The 25112-nt window shown below is 47.7% G+C and overlaps 1 protein-coding gene across 1 annotated transcript in view; it reads left to right on the top strand.

The window, feature by feature from the left end:
* The window catches only part of LOC122542252 (caspase recruitment domain-containing protein 11-like), a 128793-nt gene that overhangs the window by 9957 nt on the left and 93724 nt on the right, over window positions 1-25112 (top strand). The window contains exon 2 of the mRNA XM_043679794.2: window positions 13131-13355. Within this exon, the coding sequence (XP_043535729.2) occupies window positions 13131-13355 (225 nt within the window). The remainder of the gene's footprint in view (window positions 1-13130; window positions 13356-25112) is intronic.

Here is a 25112-nt window from a genome sequence, read left to right as displayed (position 1 = left end):
GATGGGGAGTGGTTTGGAGGGGAACTTGAAGAGGATGGTGTTCCCATGTATCTGCTGCCCATGTCCTTCTAGATGGAAGTGGGTCGTAGGTTTGGAAGGTGCTGTCTGAGAATCTTTGGTGAGTTTCTGCAGTGCATCTTGTAGATGGTACATACTGCTGCTACTGAGCGTCGGAGGTGGAGGGAGTGGATGCTTGTGGATGTGGTGCCAATTAAGTGGGGCTGCTTTGTCCTGGATGGTGTCAAGCTTCTTGAGTGTTGTTGGAGCTGTCCCCATCCAGGGCAAGTGGGGAGTATTCCATCACACTCCTGAACTTGTGCCTTGTAGATGGTGGACAGGCTTTGAGGAGTCAGGAGGTGTGTTCCTTATCGCAGAATTCCTCAACTCACTGAATCCGGTCAATCTGAATAGATGCAGTACATTTCGGTTCAGTAATCTCGTTTCTCCTGGGATCATTCTCTGCCTCAGAGAGATGAGAGCTAATATAGATCGTCAAGATGGAGGGGGACTTGAATAAATACAACTTGGATCACATTGAGTTAAAATCTGAGTCAGAAAAGGGTTTGAATGGGCTCTAGTTTATATGGATTTAGTTGAGGGGGGTGCGAGGTGCTGGGGAGGGGTTCGGATTATCGGATGGGGACTATGAAAGTATTGGAATACTCGATTCCTTCGACCCTTCGCCATGTCTCTCTCATGACCCCCTCCCCCACAATAGGGTTGCTCTGACTATCGTTACTCTGATCCCTTCTGCCAATAGCCTTTATTCTGTTATTACAGAACACTTCATAGAATCGCAAAATGGTCCCAGCACCAAAAGAAGCCGTTCAGTCCATCAAAACTACGCTGGTCTTCTGCTAGAGCAACTCAGCACCACTCAGCACCTGTAGCCCTCCAATATTTTTCCCTCTTTTAGACAATTGTCCAGTCTCCTTTAGAAAGGCCTGATCGAATTTGTCTCCATGAGCCATGCTGTCAGGATGTACATTCTTGATCCTAACCTCTGACTGTGCAAACAAATGTCATTCATATCACTTTTATTACATTTCTGTTGTCTGGTTAGTGAGTGTAAGATAAACAGCTGACTGATCTAACACAGGCAAAGAAGGTTAGGCTGCTCTTTGTACCTGTCTCGTTCCGATAACATGTCCTAATCGAATGAGCATTCCCTAAGAGCTCCAATACTTTACTGCTCATGATAGTTTCAACTTTATTGCAGAAATAAGAGTCAAAAATTGACTTTTGTCCATGAGAGCAAGAGCAGAGATGTGCCTCTCTGCCCCACTCCAACTGGTTGTTAGCTTCTTTAATATTTAAAGGGATGACACCTCTATGAGGGGGACAATTGGAGAATATTATCAAAAGGTTCAATCAATTGGAGAGACGGTGGCGTGGAGGTAGTCCTTGCATTAACGATCCACCATTCAGAATAGAAAATAATAGCAGGACTCTGCTCGCGCTTTCAACATGATCATGTCTGATCACTCAACTCAGTCCCCAGTTCCCACATTCTTCCTTTGATTGAACTCCTTCTTGGACACACTCAGTGTTTCCGCCTTTATGATTTCCTGTGGTGGACCCCATCACAATCTCCCTCACGCTCTGGTCTGACTCCCACTGTGACGCAAGGTGAAATTTGGATTCAGTTCATTAACCTTTAAAGTAAAATGGTGTTCATGTGTCAATTGTTGTAAAAACCCATCTGGTTCACTAATGGCTTTTAGGTAAGGAAACTGCCATCCTTACCCGGATCAGTTTACATGTGACTCCAGACCCACAGCAATGTGTTATTGAGTCCTACAGCACGGAGTCAGGCCCTTTGGCCACACTGGTCCATGCTGATCAAAACGTCCATCAAAACGGCCAAATCCCTGCATTTGGCCCATATCCTTCTAAACCTTTCCTATCCATGTATTTGTCCAAGTGCCTTTTAAATGTTGTTAGCTGAGAGTGAGCAGGAGAGAGCTGGGACTGAGTTGGGATAGAGCTGGGAGTGAGTTAGGTTAGAGCTGGGATTGAGCTGAGAGTCAGCTGGGAGTGAGGTGGGACAGAGCTGGTACTCAGTTGGGATAGAGCTGGGAGTGAGCTGGGACAGAGCTGGGACTGAGAGGGGTTTGAGCTGGGAGTGAGCTGGGACAGAGCTGGGACTGAGTTGGGTTAGAGCTGAGAGTCAGCTGGGACTGAGATGGGACAGAGGTGGGACTCAGGTGGGATAGAGCAGGGAGTGAGATGGGAGTGAACTGAGAGTGAGCTGGGACAGAGCTGGGACTGAGTGGGGTTAGAGCTGGGAGTGAGCTCGGAGTGAGCTGGGACAGAGCTGGGACTCAGTTGAGATAGAGCTGGGAGTGAGCTGAGAGTGAGCTGGGACTGAGCTGGAAGTGAGCAGGACAGCACTGGGCTGAGCTGGGAGTGAGCTGGGATAGAGCTGGAAGTGGGTTCAAACACCTGAAGTGTTTGAAGTCTAAACAATATCACACCCTGAGTGGATCTTTCTATCTGCTGTCAGTTCAACTCTTGACTGCAGGCCCCTCCTGCTGATGAGGAAGTTGTTGAATGAATCAATATTTGACCAAAGAAATTGCCTACGTGTCGATAGAGGAATGTATGATAAGGTTGAAGCTGTTTACCACAGGACCATGATTATACAGGGATACAGAGCTGTATTTTTAGCTGCAGCACTGCTAATGTAGACAGGCTGACACAGAATAACATGACATTGGCCTGTGTACTCCACCCTGCCCCTATACCATTTGATCCCACAGGCAGGATTGTAGGCTGAGGGGACTGAGAGCCACAATTAATGTAATTGAAGGCCATGTCAGGCCTTGAGGAGGAGGAGGCCTGGGATTTTCCATGCTCGTTGGAGGAAGGTAGCGTGGCTCAGTGGTTAGCACTGTGCCAGGGTTCAGACTGTCAATGTGGAATCTACACACTGTCACCATGTGTTCTCTGTGGGTGCTCTGGTTAGAGTCTAAATGTGAATGTGGGGGTGGTTGGATGCTCTTCAGAGTGTCAGTGTGGACTCAATAGCCTCTTTCTGTGCTATCAGGATTTTTCAGATAATTTCTAGGACTGCGTGGGGGCGAGGGAAGGTGGGGTGGAGGCAGTTTGAGTGTTTGATTATGGCAGAATCATTTAGGAAAATCCCTACAGTGTGGAAACAGGCCCAACCAATCCACACCAACTCTCTGAAGAGCATCCACCCAGACTCACACCCCTACTCTATCCCTGTTACCTGCGTTTCCCATGGCCAATCCACCCTAACTTGCACATCTCTGGACTGTGGGAGGAAACCCACGCAGACACGGGGAGAATGTGCAAACTCCACACAGACAGTCACCCGAGGTTGGAATTGAACCTGAGTCCTTGGCACTGTGAGGGAGCAGTGCTAACCACCGTGCCACCCATGACAGACATAGAGACCCTCCTTGCCTATTTGAGTTAAACAGCAGATGCAAGCCACTCAGTGTCGTGATACCCACCAACGTCCCAATGTGGGGCAAGGCTGACAAGGCTCATTCCGTATTCGCTATGGAGAGTCCACACAGCCAATCACGTCTCAAAATCACCTCAGGAAGGATGTACTGGCCCTGAAGCTGGTCCAGAGGAGGTTCACGAGAATGGTCCCAGGAATGAAGGGTTTAACATATAAGAAACATTTGAGGATCCTAGGACTATACTCAATGGTGGTTAGATGGATGTTGGGGAATCTGATTGAAACTTACAGAATACTGAATGGCCAAGACAGAGTGGACGTTGGGAAGATGTTTCCATTGGTGGGAGAGACTAGGACCCGAGGGCACAGCCTTAGAATAAAGGGAAGACCCTTTAGAACGGAGATAAGGAGAAACCTCTTCAGCCAGAGAGTGGGGAATCTATGGAATTCATTGCCACAGCAGGCTGTGGGGGCCAGGTCAGTGAGTATATTTATGATGGAGATAGATAGGTTCTTGATTGTCAAGGGGGTCAAGGGTTACAGGGAGAAAGCGGGAGAATGGGGTTAAGAAACCTATCAGCCATGACTGAATGGTGGAGCAGACTCGATGGGCTGAATGGCCCAATTTCTGCTCCTATGATCCTATGGTGTTAAAATGCCTGCGGCTGTGTTTGATAGACAGGTCTGGCTGTCTGATCTCTGCTGTTAATTTCACAATATTTATTTCCATAAGTTTAAGTGATTTCTTCAGAAGTCCTGAAGAAAGGTTACACCTGAAACGTCGACTTCTCCACCTCCTGATCCTGCCTGGTTTGCTGTGTTCTTCCAGCCACCTGCCTGTCCCTCCTGATGCTGCCTGGCTTGCTGTGTTCTCCCAGCCTCCTGCCTGTCCCTCCTGATGCTGCCTGCCTTGCTGTGTTCCTCCAGCCTCCTGCCTGTCCCTCCTGATGCTGTCTGGCTTGCTGTGTTCTCCCAGCCTCCTGCCTGTCCCTCCTGATGCTGCCTGCCTTGCTGTGTTCCTCCAGCCTCCTGCCTGTCCCTCCTGATACTGCCTGGCTTGCTGTGTTCTCCCAGCCTCCTGCCTGTCCCCCCTGATGCTGCCTGGCTTGCTGTGTTCCCCCAGCCTCCTGCCTGTCCCTCCTGATGCTGCCTGCCTTGCTGTGTTCCTCCAGCCTCCTGCCTGTCCCTCCTGATGCTGCCTGGCTTGCTGTGTTCCTCCAGCCTCCTGCCTGTCCCTCCTGATGCTGCCTGCCTTGCTGTGTTCCTCCAGCCTCCTGCCTGTCCCTCCTGATACTGCCTGGCTTGCTGTGTTCTCCCAGCCTCCTGCCTGTCCCTCCTGATGCTGCCTGCCTTGCTGTGTTCCTCCAGCCTCCTGCCTGTCCCTCCTGATGCTGCCTGGCTTGCTGTGTTCCTCCAGCCTCCTGCCTGTCCCTCCTTATGCTGCCTGGCTTGCTGTGTTCCTCCAGCCTCCTGCCTGTCCCTCCTGATGCTGCCTGGCTTGCTGTGTTCCTCCAGCCTCCTGCCTGTCCCTCCTGATGCTGCCTGGCTTGCTGTGTTCCTCCAGCCTCCTGCCTGTCCCTCCTGATGCTGCCTGGCTTGCTGTGTTCCTCCAGCCTCCTGCCTGTCCCTCCTGATGCTGCCTGGCTTGCTGTGTTCCTCCAGCCTCCTGCCTGTCCCTCCTTATGCTGCCTGCCTTGCTGTGTTCCTCCAGCCTCCTGCCCCTCTACTTTGGATTCCAGCATTTGCAGTTATTTTGTCTCTAACCAAGGTTCTAGAATAAGCATTAAAAGACCAAGGTAGGTTTGAAGGAGATAATATATAGATTACAGGTACTGTAATTGTAGAACACCCTTGTGGGGCAGAACGACTTGTTTGAGATTCTATTATAATTACACCCGCATTCTGAGAGACCAAGAGGGAAAGTGTGTGGGAGCTGTTGTCTGAGCTACATTATTTTCAAAGCCTGAATGTTTTGGGAGAGTCCCCAGTTAAAGGAGATATCAAATCCTAGATTTGTGGGAAGGGAGGGTTGCGACTTGGATTTCTGGCTGTGACTTCAGGGAAAGCTGACTGTGACTTCAGTTTGTGAAGGAAACAAAGCTGTTCTAGGACAAAAGTACGCACATGCACATGCACACACATCCATGCACATACATATGTACACACATGTACACACATACATGCACATACACATATGTACACAAGTGTACACACACATACATGAACGTACACAAGTGTACACACGCGAACACGCACATACATGACATACACATATGTACACGTGTACATACACATATGTACACACACGTACACATACATACATGCACATACACATATGTACACACACGTACACACTCATACATGCACATACACATAGTACACACACATACACACACATACATGCACATAAACGCATGTACACTTACGGATACACACATAGGCATTCATGTACATGCACGTACACATGTACACACGTGTACCTGCATGTACATGCACATACACGCGTACACACACATATACACACATATACAAGAACCTACACACACACACACACACACACACGCACACACACAGACTGCTATGAGCCAAGGTCAGGAGATGTGGCAGGAGTACGTCTGAGTCTATTATGCCCACATCTGTGAAGTTTATTCATTCTGCCTTGGGGTTTAGGTGTCAATGGTGAGGCCAGCATGTACTGCCCATCCCCAATTGCTGTGGGCCTGGAGTCACATATAATCCAGATGAGGCAACAATGGCAGGTTTCCTTCTCTAAATGTCAGCACTGAACCAGACGGGTTTTCAAAGACAACTGTGGTGTGATGAGGCTGGAATCTAATGAGGGATTGTGGGATATGATGAGAAGTGTGGCAGAGTGGGACAGGAAGCTGGCTGGGGCCCACCTTGATGTTGGCAGCATCTCGCTCCATGATGAGATTTTCACTGGGCAGCTGCGAGATGTAAGTTAATGGGGAACCAGCGCTCATCAAGGCTTGGTTAATGACATAATTTGGCCATTTTAACAAACCCGCCAAACGACAAGGAAGTCAGTGCGTGTCCCTCGTACACACCGAACAAGCTAGCTATTGGGAAAACTCGAACTGGAGCAGCTACCTGACGGACTGAGCTAGCCTCTTCCTCTGAACGGCCTCCGTGTTGCCGGCGATCAAACCGCAGACCAGGACCCGATCCACGGACACCAGCTAAAAGAACGCCCCCTCCTCCACAGACGTTGGCATCCAGCAAGCCCTTCACTACCCTCCTGCAACTTTGGCTGCACACTGGCAGCGACCTCTGGAGGCACTGGCTAGCACTCCAGGTGGCACCAGCGAGGAAGGATGTGATCAGGAGCATCCTGAACACAGGGAGAGGCCACCTAGCTCAGAGGCTGGACCAGGCTCCCATGTTTATGCAGCGCACGGTGGCACAGTGGTTAGCACTGCTGCCTCACAGCGCCAGAGACCCGGGTTCAATTCCCGACTCAGGCGACTGACTGTGTGGAGTTTGCACGTTCTCCCCGTGTCTGCGTGGGTTTCCTCCGGGTGCTCTGGTTTCCTCCCACAGTCCAAAGATGTGCAGGTCAGGTGAATTGGCCATGCTAAATTGCCCGTAGTGTTAGGAAAAGGGGTAAATGTAGGGGAATGGGTGGGTTATGCTTCGGCAGGTCGGTGTGGACTTGTTGGGCCGAAGGGCCTGTTTCCACTCTGTAAATAATCTAATCTAATCATTCACTCACTCGGAGCCTACCTCGATGCTCCCTGCCATGCATTGCCTCCGCTTGGCTTTTTGCACTCAAACCTCTCAGCCAGAGATAGCGGGATCATTTCACCAACACCCTGCAGCATTACTGTGCTCAGATACAGAGCCAGGTAGGTGGTCACAGTGGTTAGTCAAGTCAAAGGGGTAGCCATCATAGAATCCCTACACACATGTACATGCATGCACACACATGTACATGCAGGTACACCCCTGGAAGCAGGCCACTCGACCCATCAAGTCACCACTGACTCTCCAATGAGGAGCATCCCAACCAGACTCACCTCCTCCCCTCCCGGAACACCACATTTCCCATGGCTCACCCACCTAGCCTGCACATCCCTGAATGCTACGGGCAATTTCCCATGGCTAATCCACCTGAGATGCACAACTCTGGGAGGAAACCAGAGCACTGCTGCCTCACAACGCCAGGGATCCGGGTTCGATGCCCACCTCAGGCGACTGTCTGTGTGGAGATTGCACATTCTCCCCGTGTCCGTGTGGGTTTCCTCCGGGTGCTCCGGTTTACCTCCCACAGTCCAAAGATGTGCAGATTAGGGTGAATTGACCGTGCTAAATTGCTCATAGTGTTCAGGGATGTGTAGGTTAGGTGAATTAGTTAGGGGGTAAATGTAGAGTATTGAAGAATAGATTTAGGTAGGATACTCTTCGGTGTGGTCTTGTTGGGCTGAAGGGTCTGTTTCCACACTGTAGGGATGCAATAATAATAAACCCATGCAGAAATGGGAGAACATGCAAACTCCAACAGTTGCTCAAGGGTAGAACCGAACCCAGGTCCCTGGCGCTGTGAGGCAGCTGTGCTAACCACTCAGCCATGATGCTGGCTACCAGTCAGGACAGTCGGAGTCAGGTCCCCTCTCCATGTTAACTTTGAGGAGCTGGATGTCAGGCAGCCCACCAGGTGTCTTGATTTTTTTCAGCCCCACTGAGGGCTGTTTCCCTCCAGGCGTGAGAGAGAAGGCGGTATTATAGGAGACAGGAGTGGGTGCACAGCTGTGGTTTGATTAGGTTTATTGTTGTCACGTGTACCTGGGTACAGTGAAAAGTTTTGTTCTGGGTGCAGTACAGGCAGATCATACCGCACAAAATGCACCAGGGTGATAGAACAGAGCGAGGAATACAATGTTACAGCTGCAGAGAAGGTGCACAGAGAGTGAGATCAACACTAAAATAAAAATTTGAGAGGTCCATGCGGACGTCTAATAACAGCGGGGAAGAAGATGTTCTTGAATCTGTTGGTACGTGTTTTTAAACTTTTGTATCTTCTGCCCGATGGAAGAGGATGGAAGAGATTATAACGGGGGGTGGGAGAGGGGGTGGTGGGTGGGAGGGGTCTCTGATGATTTTGGCTGCCTTCCCAAGGCAGTGGGAAATATAGATGGAGTCAGTGGATGGAAGGTTAGTTTGTGTGGTGATCTGGGCTGTGTTCACAGCTCTCTGTAGTTTCTAACGGTCCTGGGCAGAGCAGTTGCCGTACCAGGCTGTGATACAGCAGATCACAGATAGAATGCTTTCTATGGTGCAGCTATCAAAATTGGTAAGAGTCTTCATGGATATGCTGAATTTCCTTAGCCTCCTGAGGAAGTAGAGGTGTTGCTGGGTTTTCTTGACCATCACATCAACGTGGGTGGTCCAGGACAGATGATGGTCACTCCCAGGGACTCGCCGCTCTCCACCATCTCCACCTCAGCACCATATTGCAGAGGGCATGTTGGGTTAGTGAGGGTGAGAGTGAGAGATAGGGGAAGCCCTACATGAGATTTTTGCTTCGGTTTTCATCAAGGAAAGGAAACTTATTGTAAATGAAAACTTAGCGGAGCTGGGATACAGTCTTGACCAGATCAAGATTGATGACGTTGATGTGTTGGAAACTTTGGAAAACATTAAGATTGATAAGTCTCCAGGGCCAGACCAGATTTATCTTAGGCTGCTCCGGGAAGCGAGAAAAGAGGTTGCTAAGCTGCTGGCGAGGATATTTGCCCCCTCACTCTCCACAGGAGTCATACCAGAGGATTGGAAGGAGGCGAGTGTTGTTCCCCTTTTTCAAGAAGGTAATTCCAGACCAGTCAGTCTTACATCTCTGGTCAGCAAAGCTTTGGAAAGAATTCTGAGGGATAGGATTTATGACTATTTGGCAAAGCATAGTGTAATTAAAGGCAGTCAGCATGGCTTTGTGAGAGGCAGGTCATGCCTCACAAATCTTAGAGTTCTTTGAGGAGATGTCAAGACAGGTCGATGATGGTTGAGCAGTGGATATGGTGTGTATGGACTTCAGCAAGGCATTTGATAGGGTTCCCCATGGTAGGCTCATTCATAAAGTCAGGAAGTATGGGATACAGGGAGATTTGGCTATCTGGATTCAGAATTAGCTGGCTGAGAGAAGGCAGAGAGTGGTTGGAGATGGAAAGTATTCTGCCTGGAGATCAGTGTTGAGTGGAGTCCTGCAGGGCTCTGTTCTTGGGCCTCTGCTCTTTGTAGTTTTTATAAATGACTTGGATGAGGAGGTTGAGGGGTGAGTTAGTAAATTTGCAGATGACATAAAAGTTGGAGGTGTTGTCGATAGTATAGAGGGCTACTGCAGGCTGCAGCGTGACATAGACAGGATGCAGAGCTGGGCTGAGAAATGGCAGATGGAGTTCAACCTGGATAAATGTGAAGTGATGCATTTTGGAAGGTCAAACTCGAATGCTGAAAATAGGATTAAAGACAGGATTCTTGTCAGTGTGGAGGAACAGAGGGATCTGGGTGTGCATGTACATAGATCCCTTAAAATTGCCACCCAAGGGGATAGGGTTGTTCTGAAAGCATATCGTGTTTTGGCTTTCATTAACAGTGGGATCGAGTTTAAGAGCCGCGAGATTTTGCTACAGCTCTACAAGTCCCTGGTGAGACCACACTTGGTATATTGTGTCCAGTTCTGGTCACCCTACTATAGGAAAGATACAGAGGCTTTGGAGAGGGTGCAAAGAAGGTTTACCAGGACTGGAGGGCTTGTCTTATGAACATAGAACATAGAACAATACAGCACAGAACAGGCCCTTCGGCCCACGATGTTGTGCCGAACATTTGTCCTAGCTTAAGCACCCATCCATGTACCTATCCAATTGCCGCTTAAAGATCACGAAAGATTCTGACTCTACCACTCCCACAGGCAGCGCATTCCATGCCCCCACCACTCTCTGGGTAAAGAACCCACCCCTTACATCTCCCCTATACCTTCCACCCTTCACCTTAAATTTATGTCCCCTTGTAACACTCTGTTGCACCCGGGGAAAAAGAAAGGTTATGAAGAAAGGTTGAATAAGCTTGGACTTTTCTCTCTGGAGAGAAGGAGGAAGAGAGGAGATCTGATCGAGACGTACAACATAATGAGAGGAATAGATAGAGTCAATAGCCAGAGACTTTTCTCCAGGGCAGGATTGACTGGTACGAGAAGTCATAGTTTGAAGATATTAGGAGGAAGGTATAGAGGAGACGTCAGAGGTAGGTTCTTTTATGCAGAGAATTATGAATGCATGGAATGCGTTGCCAGCGGTGGTGGTGGAAGCAGAGTCATTAGGGACATTGAAGCGCCTGCTGGACATGCACATGGAGAGCAATGAGTTGAGGGGTGCGTAGGTTAAGTTATTATATTTTACATTAGGATTAAGTCTCAGCACAACATTGTGTGCCAAAGGGCCTGTTCTGTGCTGTACCTTTCTATGTTCTATGTTCTAAAACATTGCAGGCCATAGTGAGAGTGGGAGAGCTTGGTGGGAGGAGGGTGCAGCTATGGAGATAGACTGAGTGTGAAGTATTGGAGAGAAGATGGTCTTTATCCTTCCTCCTACACTGGGCATTCCTTCAGGCAACTGAGACTGCTATAACCTGCAGAGCAACCTCGAACCAAGATGGCAAGCGTGGAAGGGGTGCTAGTGAATTCTGGGATATCTGCTGAGGCACAAGTTGTTCCAGGAACAGCACATATTAACATGAGGCAGAAAACACACACAAGAGACACCACAAGGGGACGCTAAGTAATGAACGAGGCTGGGTTTGGTAAGATTCATTGAGAAATGTTGCAGAGAAAAACTCTCCCAACAAATTCAACATAACCAAAAAAAAAAGATCAGTCCATAGTCAGCATTCCTGGCTAGCTTCCAACACCACATTTCACTCATTGGACATAACCCCACCAGCCATCCGATGATTCAAACCTATAATCCCAATGCATTAGCCCATGCCTCCGGTTTCCTGGTCCATTGATACCTACCCTGCAGGAGGTGACCTGAAGGCTAAATCCTGGATGAAGGAAAGACTTGCATTCATCCTGAGGAAGACGGTGCCTGCAGGTTGTTGTGGGTGAATGTCGTGCTATCTGTGACAAGGTGGCTGTCAGTTAACCCAGGAGGACAGCCTTTATTGTATGGGCTGTTCAAAGTGTAATCAATAGTTTCTGTTGAGTACAATTTGCCTGTTAAAGCAGATTTCATTTATGTTGATTTGGTTTGTTTGTTGAAGTAAAAGTTGGAACGAGTGAAATCGTGTTCATCAATTTCTTTTGCCATTGTTTGGCTCATTTAGGTTCTCGGTCTCAGTAAGAAGTTATAACATTATCTCTCAGTTTCTGAAGGACATGAGTGAACATGTTGTGTTGTTACATGCAGGAAGCAGATTTTCATAAACTCAATTTCCTAACTTACTTTGCAAACAATTTGAATTTACAGTTTCAAAAATTACTCATTTGGAAACAAAACTTGAGAGCAATTCACCTTCACCATGTGATGTTCAGGAATCCTGGTGGAAGACGGTGTGTGCCTCTGTGTGTCTGTGTGTCTGTGTGTGTGAGAGAGAGATCAGTATCTGTGTGTGCAAGTGTGTGTGTGTGAGAGAGAGAAAGAGAGAGATCAGTGTCTGTGCAAGTGTGTGTGTGTGTGAGAGAGAAAGAGAGAGATCAGTGTCTGTGCATCTGTGTGTGAGAGAGAGATCAGTTGTGTGTCTGTGTGTGAGAGAGAGAGATCAGTTTTTGTGTGCGTGCGTGTGTGTGAGAGAGAGAGATCAGTTTCTGTGTGCGTGCGTGTGTGAGAGAGAGAGATCAGTTTCTGTGTGCGTGCGTGTGTGTGAGAGAGAGAGATCAGTTTCTGTGTGCGTGCGTGTGTATGAGAGAGAGATCAGTGTCTGTGTGCGCGCGTGTGTGTGAGAGAGAGAGATCAGTGTCTGTGCATCTGTGTGTGAGAGAGAGAAATCAGTTGTGTGTGTGTTTGCGTGTGAGAGAGAGAGAGATCACTGTGTGTGTCTGAGAGAGAGAGAGAGATAGTGTCTCTGTCTGTGTGTGTGTGTGAGAGAGGTCAGTATCTGTGTGTGTCAGAGAGATCAGTATGTGTGAGTGAGTAAATGATGACTAACTGTGTATATGTGTGTGAGAGAGAGAGAGAGATCAGTGTCTGTATCCCTCTGTGTGTATCAGTGTGTGTGTGTCCATATGGTGACTGTGACTGAGGTGGCGTGGGGGTGCCAGAATGACTCTTATCTGGACTGTTACACAGTGCAGTAACCAGCCAACACCCACTTTAAAAAGAATTGCAGATTATTTTTGCAGATGATAAAACTCCAAACAAAATGCTGCCTTGAGCAAGATTCTAAAATAAAGCAGGAGTGGCAGCTGAAACCTTTCCAAGAACTATGATTTACTCTGATAGTGCACATTACACGTCAGAAACAGCTCAGGAGCTGCTCAGGGGTTTATCTGAAGGAAATGGAGATCGAGATGAACCAAGAAGTGGAAGCTGAGGGATTTGAGGCCAGTCATGTTGCTGGATTTTGACACTTGGTTTGCTCACGCTCCGGTGCAGCTCCCCTGGCAGCATTGGCCTTGTCGAGGGTGCTATGCAAATGCAGTTGTGGAGTGTCTGAATTAAACTAGAGCTCTGTTCTTTCCCAGCTGAAAAGGAGACGATGGAGGGTGATGATAGTCTGACTTGGGAGAGGGAAGAGGACGAACAGGAGCAGCTGTGGGAGAAAATTGAGAGCAAACGCCACATTCTGACCAAGACCATCTACCCCAGCAAGCTGACGGCGTACCTCCGGCAGTGCAAAGTCATCGACGAGGAGGACGAGGATGAGATCCTATGCTCCCACCTGCTGACCTCCCGAAGGGCTCGTGCAAGTAAGCCGACTCAACTTAACCCCCTTTTCTCTGGCAGGTCGTCCCCTTTCAATGTCAATGGCCGCTCTGAGTCAGATCTTCACCACGTACTCCCGCCCCCTCCACATGAAAGTCACAGCATCCCGACAATGCAGCAAGAGGCCGTTCGGCCCATCAAGCCTGCAGTGACCCTCACCCCATACATCATCACACCTAGACCCACACCTCCATCCTATACCCCATCACCCCTGAACCAACCCCTTCCTTCCATTGACTCTGTTTGTCGGTTAAATAAATAATTTGGATGGAAATAGAGGAGACATGGTTGGCAAATTTGCAGACAACACCAAAATTAATGGCATAGAAGTAGGTTATCAAAGATTACAGAGGGATCTTGATCAAATGGGTCAATGGGCTGAAAAATGGCAGATGGTATTCAATCTGGATAAATGCGAGGTGTTGCATTTTGATAAAACAAACAAGGGGAGGACTTATACAATTAATGGTAGGGCCCTGGGTAGTGTTGCAGAACAGAGGGACCTAGGGGCTCTGGTACATAAGTCTATGAAATTTGCATCACCGAAAGATAGGGTCAAAATGTGTGATGCTGGAAAAACATAACTGATCAGGCAGCATCCAAGGAGCAGGAGAGTCAACGTTTCGAGTGTAAGCTCTTCATCAGGAATGTTCTTACGCTCGAAATGTTGACTCTCCTGCTCCTCGGATGCTGTCTGACCAGCTGTGCTTTTCCAGCACCACACGTTTTGACTTTGATCTCTAGCATCTGCAGTCCTCACTTTCTCCCAGTCACATATAGACAGGGCGGGTTTAGCACGCTTGTTTTTATTGCTCAGTCCTTTGAGTATAGGAGCTGGGACATGATGTTGAGGTTGTAGAGGACCTGGGTGAGGCCTCTTCTGGGGTACTGTGCTCAGTTCTGGTCGCCCTGTTATAAGAAAGATATTATTAAGCTGGAAGGACTCAGAAGAGATTTACCAGGATGTTGATAGGAATGCAGGGTTTGAGTTATAAGGAGAGGCTAGATAGGCTGGACTTTTTTTTACTGGAGTGTGGGAGTTGAGAGCTGACCTTATAGAGGTTTGTAAAATCATAAGGTCTATAGATAGGGTGCATGGTGGGTGTCTTTTCCCTAAGATAAGGGATTTCAATACTCGGGAGCAAAGTTTTAAGGTGAAAGGAGAGAGATTTTAAAAAGACATGAGAGGCGACTTTTTTACACAGAAAGTGGTTTGTGTGTGGAATGAACTTCCAGAGGAAGTGGTGGTTGTGAGTACAGTTACAATGTTTAAAAGACATTTGGATTAGTGCATGAATAGGAAAGGGTTTGGAGGGGTATGGACCAGGAACAGGCAGGTGGGACTAGTTTAGTTTGGGATTATGGTCAGCATGGACTGGTTGGGCCGAAGGGTCTGTTTCTGTCCTGTGTGACTTTACCACACTACACTTCCCGCTGCCTTGGGAAAGCACCCAACATAATCAAAGACTCCTGCCACCCCAGTTATACTCTCTTCCACACTCTGCTGTTGGGCAGAAGATACAAAAGTTTGAAAACACCTACCGACAGATTCAGGAACAGCTTCTTCTCCGCTGTTATCAGACTTGTGAACGGACCTCTCATATATTCGATTTGATCCTTCTCCGCACCTTCTCTGTAGCTGTAACACTATATTCTGCATTCTGCTCCATCACCCTGCTGTACTTATGACTTGCCAGGATAGCACGCAAAACAATACTCTTTGCTGTATCTCAATACATATTGCGTGCAATTCTGGTCTCCTTCCTATCAGAAAGATGCTGTGAAACTTGAAAGAGTTCAGAAAAGATTTACAAGGATGTTGCCAGGGTTGGAGGGTTTGAGCTATAGGGAGAGGCTGAACAGGCTGGGGCTGTTTTCCCTGGAGCGTCGGAGGCTGAGGGGTGACCTTATAGAGGTTTATAAAATCATGAGGAGCATGGATAGGATAAACAGACAAAGTCTTTTCCCTGGGGTCGGGGAGTCCAGAACTAGAGAGTATAGGTTTAGGGTGAGAAGGGAAAGATATAAAAGGGACCTAAGGGGCAACTGTTTCAAGCAGACGGTGGTACGTGTATGGAATGAGCTGCCAGAGGATGTGGTGGAGGCGAGACGAGTTGGACCGAAATGTCTGTTTCTGTGCTGGACATCTTTATGACTCTATGACATGTGACAATAATGATTTAAATTCCCTATGACTAACCCACCTAACCTGCACAATTTAACATGACTAATCTACCTGACCTGCACATCTTTAGACTGAGGAAGGAAACCCACACAGACACAGGAAGGACATGCAAACTCTCCACAGAAAGTCACCCAAGGCTGGAATCAAACCCGGGTCGCTGACACTATGAGGCAGCAGTACTAACCACTGAGCCACTGTGCGGCCCAAGCTATCCTGACATTAGAACAGATCTCAGACTGAAACATTCTCGAATTTTTAGTTCTCTCTCTCACCTCTGTCAGCTTCTGACCTTCCCACCACTATAGCTCTGATCTACAAACTCTCTCTCGAGTCATAGAGTCATAGAGATATACAGCACAAAAACAGACCCTTTGGTCCAACTTGTCCACACTGACCAGATATCCCAACCTAATCTAGTCCCACCTGCCAGCATCCGGCCCATATCCCTCCAAACCTTTCCTATTCATATACCCATCCAGATGCCTTCTAAATGTTGCAATTGTACCAGCCTCCACCACATCCTCTGGCAGCTCATTCCATACACGTACCCCTTTAGGTCTCTTTTATATCTTTCCCCTCTCACCTTAAACCTATGCCCTCTAGTTCTGGACTCTCCCACCCCAGGGAAAATACTTTGTCTATTTATCCTAGCCATGCCCCTCATGATTTTATAAACCTCGATAAGGTCACCCCTCAGCCTCCGATGCTCCAGGGAAAACAGCCCCAGCCTGTTCAGCCTCTCCCTATAGCTCAAATCCTCCAACCCTGGCAACATCCTTGTAAATCTTTTCTGAATCCTTTCAGATTTCACAACATCCTTTCCAATAGAAAGGAGACCTGAATTGCACGCAGTAGTTCAAAAGTGGCCAAACCAACATCCTGTACAGCCGCTACATGACCTCCCAACTCCTGTACACAATACTCTGACCAATAAAGGAAAGCATACCAAACGCCTTCTTCACTATCCTATCTACCTGCGACTACTTTTAAGGAGCTATGAACCTGCACTCCAATGTCTCTTAGTTCAGCAACACTCTCTCGGTCCTTATCATTAAGTGTATAAGTCCTGCCTTGATTTGTCTTTCCAAAACGCAACACCTTGCATTTATCTAAATTAAACTCTCTCTGCCACTCCTCGGCCCATTGGCCCACCTGATCAAGATCCCATTGTATTCTAAGGTAACCTGTCTACTACACCTCCAATTTTGGTGTCATCTGCAAACTTACTGACTATACCTCCTGAAGGCTTGATATCTGCCCACCCACCTTTACCAAGCTCCCCCACAACCACCCCTCAGATTCAGTTGTTTCTGTCCCACCCCTGTCCATTTGTACCCTCATCCGTCTTGGCGAGGTGCCCTGGTAGAATTGCCAACTGATGTTCTGTATCAACTACAGTTTGTTTCAAGGAATGATGCCTTAAAGGATTAGATTAGATTAGATTACTTACAGTGTAGAAACAGGCCCTTCGGCCCAACAAGTCCACACCGCCCCGCCGAAGCGCAACCCACCCATACCCCTACATTTACCCCTTACCTAACACTATGGGCAATTTAGCATGGCCAATTCACCTAACCTGCACATCTTTGGACTGTGGGAGGAAACCGGAGCACCCGGAGGAAACCCACACAGACACGGGGAGAACGTGCAAACTCCACACAGTCAGTCGCCTGAGGCGGGAATTGAACCCGGGTCTCTGGCGCTGTGAGGCAGCAGTGCTAACCACTGTGCCACCCAGGATAGGGCACCCAGAATCAATGGGGGTGTTGGCGACGAGGGGGAAATAAAATCTTCCTGGACTGAAAGACATGATGAAAACCTTCTCAGAGTCTGAGTGCTCCACTGTTTCAGGCCCAACTGTCTGGGAACTGTTGAGCCCGAGGAAAGTGGCATTCAAGGCAGTGGAGGCATTTAAGAGGGCTTGGATGATTATTCCAATAAAAATTGTGAGTAGTGGGTATGGGTGCAAAGCAAGAGATTGGGAATGATGCCTGTCTAATGAGTTGGCGCAAGCATGATGGACTGAACTGCCTCCTCCTGGATTGGGATCCCTCTGTGATTCCGTGATGTGTAGAGCTCAGTTCTCTCCCTGGAAAAGGGATAGCATCACAGAGTCAGAGCTCTGAGCAGTAACAAATGTCTGTATTACAAAGCGGTTGCAGCACAGAAACAGGCCATTCAGCCCAACAGGCTCATGCTGGTATTTATACTCCACATGAGCTTACTCCCATTGCCTTGTGTCTAATTCCATCTGCACAGCATTCTCGTTGTTTCTTGCTGATGTGTTTATCTGATCACTCCTTAACTGTATCTGTCATTCAGAGCATAGCACATAGGAGCATGTTGGAAATATAGATTAGCGGCAACAGGAGACCACTCTGCCCCTCCATCAGCCTTCTCCATCTCCATCAGCCTACCATCCCTCGATCCCATTCTGCCATTCAACGGGATTGTGGCTGATCTCAGTGCTCCACATTCCTGCCTACAACTGGAAATCTTGTTTTCCAAGAATGTACCAAGGATCTCTGTATGATAAATATTCCAGGATACGGCTTTCATTACCTTTTAAGAAAGGGACATTCAAAGTCTCTCTCTTTGTGATAAGAGTAGGCCACTCAGCCCCTCGAGTCTGTTCCATAAGTCACGGTTGATCCTCTACCTCAACACCATTTTCCCTTGCTATCCTAATTTTTTTTATTCATTCACAGGATGAGGGCATCACTGGCTAGGCCAGCATTTATTACCCATTCCTAATTTCCCAGAGGGCAGTTTAAGAGTCAACCACATCGCTATGGGTCTGGAGTCACATGTAGGCCAGACCAGGTATGGATGACACTAAAGGTCATTAGTGAACCAGACGGGTTTTAATTGATTCATGGTCATCGTTAGACTCTTAATTTCAGATTTTTAATTGAATTCAAACTCCACCATCTAACATTCAAGCTCAGGTCCACCAGAATATTACCGGAGTCTCCGGATTAACAGTTGAGCTTCATAGAGTCAGACACAGCACAGAAACAGACCCTTCGGACTAATTCATCCTTACCAACCAGATATCCTAACCTAATCTAGTCCCATTTGCCAGCATTTAGCTCATATGCCCATATTTCTAAACCCTTCTATTCATATACCCATAGAGATGCCTCTTAAATGTTGTAATTGTACCAGCCTCCACCACTTCCTCTGGCAGCTCATTCCGTACACGTACCACCCTCTGCATGTAAAAGTTGCCCCTTAGGTCTCTTTTAAATCTTTCCCATCTCACCTTAACCTATGCCCTCTACTTCTGGACTTCCCCTAACTGCAAGTACTTTGATACTTTTTATATCTAGATGACTCTCGGCCCCTGACTTGAACTTACTCAATGACTGCGTTTCCACAGCCTCCTGGGGTAGGGAATTCCAAAGGCTCACCATCCTCCGAGTGAAACATTTCCTTATCTCAGCCTTAAGGGCCTAAGACTGAGGGTCTGTGGTCTGATTCTAAACCCACATCCAGGCGAAACTCCCTTTCTGCATCTACACTGTCCAGTCATGTTAGAATCTTGGACTTCAGTGAGAACACCTGTCTAAAACTCGAGAGGGACACAGGATGTGGAGGAGCTGCTGTTGGACTGTGGTGGACAAAGTTAAAAGTCCTGAAGAAGGGCTTATGCCCGAAACGTCGATTCTCCTGCTCCTTGGATGCTGCCTGACCTGCTGCGTTTTTCCAGCAACACATTTTTCAGCTCTGATCTCCAGCATCTGCAGTCCTCACTTTTCTCAAAGTTAAAAGTCACGCAACACCAAGTTATAGTCCAACAGGTTTATTTGGAAGCACTAGCTACCTGATGAAGCAGCAACACTCTGAAAACGTTTACTTCCAAATAAACCTGTAGGACCACGTCATGGTTTTTAACTTTGTCCAGAGGACACAAATCTTGTTTCCTCAGCCTTTCCTTGTAAACATGTTTCTCCTGAATTCCTCAATTGGATTCATTAGTTGTTTTATATTCATGCTCCCTAATTTAGAACTGGCCCCGGTCCTGGACAGACCCATCGAACCCCTTCCCAATTTCAACGCTCTCTCCACTGGGTCACTCTTCAGTCTTCTCTTTTCTCGAGAAAGTAGTTCCACTTAATTCGGACTTTCCCAATAGCGTGGCAACCTCTATTGCACCTTTGCAGGGTGGAAATATCAATTAGAAGGGACACGTGCTTAATGTAAAAGGGGGACAGTTTAGAGGAGATTTGAGAAAGACGTTTTGTTTTTCACACAGAGGGTGGTAAGTGCCTGGAATGTACTGCCAGGGGAGGTGGTGGAGGCAGGTACAAAGGCAACATTTAAGGAGCACCTGAACATTCAGGCAGGGAACAGAGGAATTAATAGTACATAGATAGGCCGGGACATCTTCCCCTGGAGGCTGAGGGGTGACCTTATGGAGGTTTATAAAATCCTGAGGGGCATGGATTGGATAAAGTCTTTGCCCCAGGGTGGGGGAGTCCAGAACGAGAGGGCATAGGTTTAAAGTGAGAGGGGAAAGATTTAAAAGAGACCCAAGGGATAACCTTTTCAGGAGTGGAATGAATTGCTCGAGGAAGTGGTAGATGAATTGAATTTATTGTCAGGCGAAAAGGGAAAATGAAAAGCTTTGCCTTCTGAGCAATATGGGGAGATCACAGAGTTAAGTAGCGTAGATAAGTAAACAATAGACAAACAGCGGCAAAAACAAAAACACCGGGACAGGTGAATGTTAAGAGTTTGTGAGTCCATTCAGTATTCTAACAACAGTAGGGTAGAAACCATTACGACAGGTACAGTTGCGACATTTAAAAGACATTTGGACAGCTCCATGAATAGGAAAGGTTTAGACGGATTAGGTCAAATGCTGGCAAATGGGAACAGTTTAATTTGGGATACCTGGTGGGCGTGGATGACCTGTATAACTCTGCCTCTATAAAAGCTTTTTTAGTTTAGAAAGGCGCCCTCTGTCAGCCCAGGTGAGTTGAGCCGAAGGGTCTGTTCCCCTACTGTACTGTCCTTTGTCCTCCAGTGCCTCTGAACGAAGAAAGACGACTCTTTTGTGAATCTTTCCCTGTACTGTTGATAGTTAAATATTTAATATTACTGCAAGCTGGAGTGCACCTTGCTGTCATGGGAATTCTAGATAAGCATTTGCCAATAGATAGGGTGAATAAACAAGGTCTTTTCCTGAGGACGGGGAGTTCCCATCGAGAGGGTGTATGTTTGAGGTGAGAGGGAAAAGATTAGAGGGGACCTAAGCGCAACATTTTCACTCAGAGGATGGTGCACGGATGGAATGAGCTGCCAGGGGAAGTGGTGGAGGCTGGTACAATAACAATGTTTAAAAAGCATCTGGATGGGTATAGGAATAGGCATGATTTAGAGACGCTGGGGTGTACAAAGTTAAAAATCACACAACACCAGGTTATAGTCCAACAGGTTTACAGTATTTGGAAGCTAGTTCTTCTAAATAAACCTGTTGGACTATAACCTGGTGTTGTGTGATTTTTAATATATGAATAGGAATGACTTAGAGGAAAATGGGCCAAACGCTGGCAAATGGGACTAGATTAGTGTAGATATCTGGTGAGCATGGGTGAGTTGGACCGAAGGGTCTGTTTCCATGCCATATCACTCTATGATGAAACTACCTCACTCATTTCTCAATTGTTGGTCATTAGGTTAAGGATTCCCTATCAACTTGTGATGTCATTCAAATTAATTATTAAACCAGTATGTAACAAAAGCAGTATAAAGATAAAAAAAAAGAAATGATTATGAATTAAGACTCTGGTGGTACATGCGGTACTGTGCCTAGCTCTGGGCCAGGAGCCACACCCCCGCCAAGTTCAAGTCCCAACTGCTCCAGGAGTGGTAACAAAATCTCTGAGCAAGTTAATTCGAAAATATCTACAGAGAGAAAGTGAGGACTGCAGATGCTGGAGAGCCAGAATCAAAAGGGTGGCGCTGGAAAAGCACAGCCGGTCAGACAATGTCCGAGGAGCAGGAGAATCGATGTTTTCAGCATCAGCTCTTCATCAGGAATGTCTACACATAACAGTACATGTACATCAGAAATCTATGTGCAACATCATGTTTTTATGGCCTGTATTTAAAGGTAAGGGGACTCATGTGGTGCAGTGGTAGTGACCCCATCTTGAGGCCTGGAGGCCCAGTTTCGAGTCCCATCTCCTCCAGAGGCGTATAACAACAGATTTTGATTTGAAAATATCTAAACTGAGGACAGAGGATAGGGAGATGTTAATCCATTGATAATGTCACTGAGCTCCAGGATAATATCCTGGAAAAGGGGTTCAAGTACTTCCATTGTGAATGGTGAGATTTGAATTCTGTAAGACAAAGATAAATAGACCAACACAATTTGACATGGCAATTATCCACAGGTAAGAGGCTTAGTACGAACCATCTAGATCACTACTGACCACAGAGTCCCCATCCATAAGTTTGACTCTGTTTCTCTCTTCACCGATGCTGCCAGACCGACTGAGTTTCTCCAGCAATTTCTGTTTTTGTCCCAATCATTGACCCTAACTGACCATGCCACCCCTCTATTCTTAGTATCTAGTGACCTCAGCTCTCTCCTGTCCCTGAATGGTACTGTCCTCAGTCTTCCCCTATCCCCAAATGGTACTGACCGCAGCACTCCCCCTGTCCCTGAAATGGTACTGACCTCAGCCCTTCCCTGTCCCCACATGGTGCTGATCTCAGCCCTCCCCTGACCTGGAATGGTACTGACCTCAGCTCTCACCATCCCTGAATTTTACTGACCTCAGCCCTTCTGACTTGGAATGGTACTGACCGCAACCCTCCCCTGACCTAGAATGGTACTGACCTCAGTCCTCCCCTGACCTAGAATGGTACTGACCTCAGCCCTCCCCGACCTGGAATGGTACTGACCTCAGCTCTCCCCATCCCTGAATGGTACTGACCTCAGCCCTCCCCGACCCGGAATGGTACTGACCTCAGCCCTCCCCTGACCCGGAATGGTACTGACCTCAGCTCTCCCCTGACCCGGAATGGTACTGACCTCAGCTCTCCCCTGACCTGGAATGGTACTGACCTCAGCCCTTTCCTGACCCGGAATGGTACTGTCCTCAGCCCTCCCTTGTCCCCACATGGTGTTGACCTCAGCCTTCCCCTGTCCCCACATGGTACTGACCTCAGCCCTCCCTTGTCCCCACATGGTACTGACCTCAGCCCTCCCTTGTCTCCACATGGTACTGACCTCAGCCCTCCCCTGTCTCCACATGGTACTGACCTCAGCCCTCCCCTGTCTCCACATGGTACTGACCTCAGCCCTCCCCTGTCTCCACATGGTACTGACCTCAGTACAATCTATCATTGACTCCAGAACATTATTAAAAATCCCACACTACCAGGTTATAGTCCAACATGTTTATTTGGAAGCACTAGCTTTCGGAGCACTATTCCTTCATCAGGTAGCCAACACCCATGGCTCCTGAACATTGACTAGCCTCCTAAAGAAGCACGAGAACAAAGGAAAATCTCAAAAGCAAACTTACACATTTAAATTTAAAGTTTATACAAGCTGATTAAGTATTCTGGAAGGCCTGAGATGTACCAGTGGACACCACATGCTCCTTCTCCAGGGACACTGGGGGTGTGAGTCTCTCTCTATTTGTGCTCTAGGTACTTAATTAAACCACTCTCCTCTCCACTTGACAGAATATGATTGTTGGGTGGGGACAGTGGTGTTGTTATGAGCAGTAATTCAGAGACCCAGGTGATCGTGAGTTCAATCCCCATCATTTTACATGTTGGGACCACAAATTCAATTGGCTCATATACAGCTGCAGTGAAGGTGACCATAAAGATATCATTCTTTGTCATTTTTTTTTTAAAAAGCATCTCGTTTGTTAATGTTTTTAGGGATGGAAATCTGCTGTCCTTGCCCAGCCTGGTGTTTAAGTGACACCAGAGCCCATAGAATCGTGCAGTACAGAAGAGATCCTTTGGCCCATTGAGACTATACCAACCAAAAATACATGAAAATCATAGAGTCGTACAGCACAGAAACAGAGTCTTGGTCCAACTCACCCATGCCGAACAGATATCGTAAATTAATCTAGTCCTGCTTGCCAGCACCCGGCCCATATCCCTCCAAACCCTTCCTATTCATATACCCATCCAGATGCCGTTTAAATGTTGTAATTGTACCAGCCTCCACCACTTCCTCTGGCAGCTCATTTCATACATGTAACACCCTCTGTGTGAAAAGGTTACCCCTTAGGTCCCTTTTATATCTTTCCCCTCTCACCTTAAGCCTGTGCCCTCTAGTTCTGGACTCCCCCACTCTAGGGAAAAGACCTTGTCTATTTACCCTATCCCTGCCCCTCACGATTTTATAGACCTTTATAAGGTCACTCCTCAGCCTCCGTCGCCCCAGCCTGTTCAGCCTCTCCCTGTAGCTCAAATGCTCCAACCCTTGCAACATCCTCGCAAATCTTTTCTGAACCCTCTCAAGTTGAACAACATCTTTCCTGCAGCAGGGAGACCAGAACTGAATGCCGTATTCTATGATCTACACTAGTCCCACTTGCCAACACTGCGCCCATCGCTTTGGACGTTGTGAAGCTTCAAGTCCTCCTCCATGTATCTTTTGAAGGTTGTGAGGTTTCCCACCTCAACCAGCCTCCCAGGCAGTGCAGCCCAGATTCCAAGCAACATATGTTGGGAAAAACCTTTTACTCAAACCTCCTGCCTTTCACTTTAAAACTATGCCCCCATTTTATTGACCCTTCACCTAAGAGGGAGAGCTGCTGTCTATCCACCCAGTCCATGCCCCTCCTGATCCTATACACCTCTGTCAGGTTCCCCCTCAACATTGTCTGCTCCAAAGAAACCAACCCGAGCTTATCCAGCCTCTCTCCATCATTGAATCGCTCCATCCTGGGCACCATCCTGGTGAATCTCCTCTGCACCCCTTCCAGTGCAATCACATCCTTCCCATGGTGTGGGGACCATAAACACACACACACACCAGCTGGGGCCTCACCACATCCTGTACAGCCCCAACATAACCTCCCTGCTTTGCCAGGGATAAGGGCAAGTGTCCTGTATGCCTTCTTAGCTGTCCTATTAACCTGTCCTGTTTCCCTGAGCTTCCTCGTGTCCTACCATTCATTGTTAATTGTCTTGTTCTTTCTTCCAAAGTGCATCACTTCACATTTATTAGGATTAAATTCCATATGTGGCTGACTCGTAACTGCCCTCTGAAATGGTCTGAAGAAAGGTTCCACCTGAAACGTTGATTTCTCCACCTCCTGATATGCCTGGCTTGCTGTGTTCCTCCAGCCTCCTGCCTGTCCCTCCTGATACTGCCTGGCTTGCTGTTTTCCTCCAGCCTCCTGCCTGCCCCTCCTGATGCTGCCTGCCTTGCTGTGTTCCCCCAGCCTCCTGCCTGTCCCTCCTGATGCTGCCTGCCTTGCTGTGTTCTACCAGCCTCCTGCCTGTCCCTCCTGATGCTGCCTGCCTTGCTGTGTTCCCCCAGCCTCCTGCCTGTCCCTCCTGA

This window comes from Chiloscyllium plagiosum, unplaced genomic scaffold, assembly GCF_037043375.1.
Source record: "Chiloscyllium plagiosum isolate Xiang-an unplaced genomic scaffold, Cpla_swu_hap1 HiC_scaffold_33, whole genome shotgun sequence".
NCBI lineage: Eukaryota > Metazoa > Chordata > Chondrichthyes > Orectolobiformes > Hemiscylliidae > Chiloscyllium > Chiloscyllium plagiosum.
Note: the sequence above shows the minus strand (reverse complement) of the source record. Positions and strands in the feature narration are given on the sequence as shown.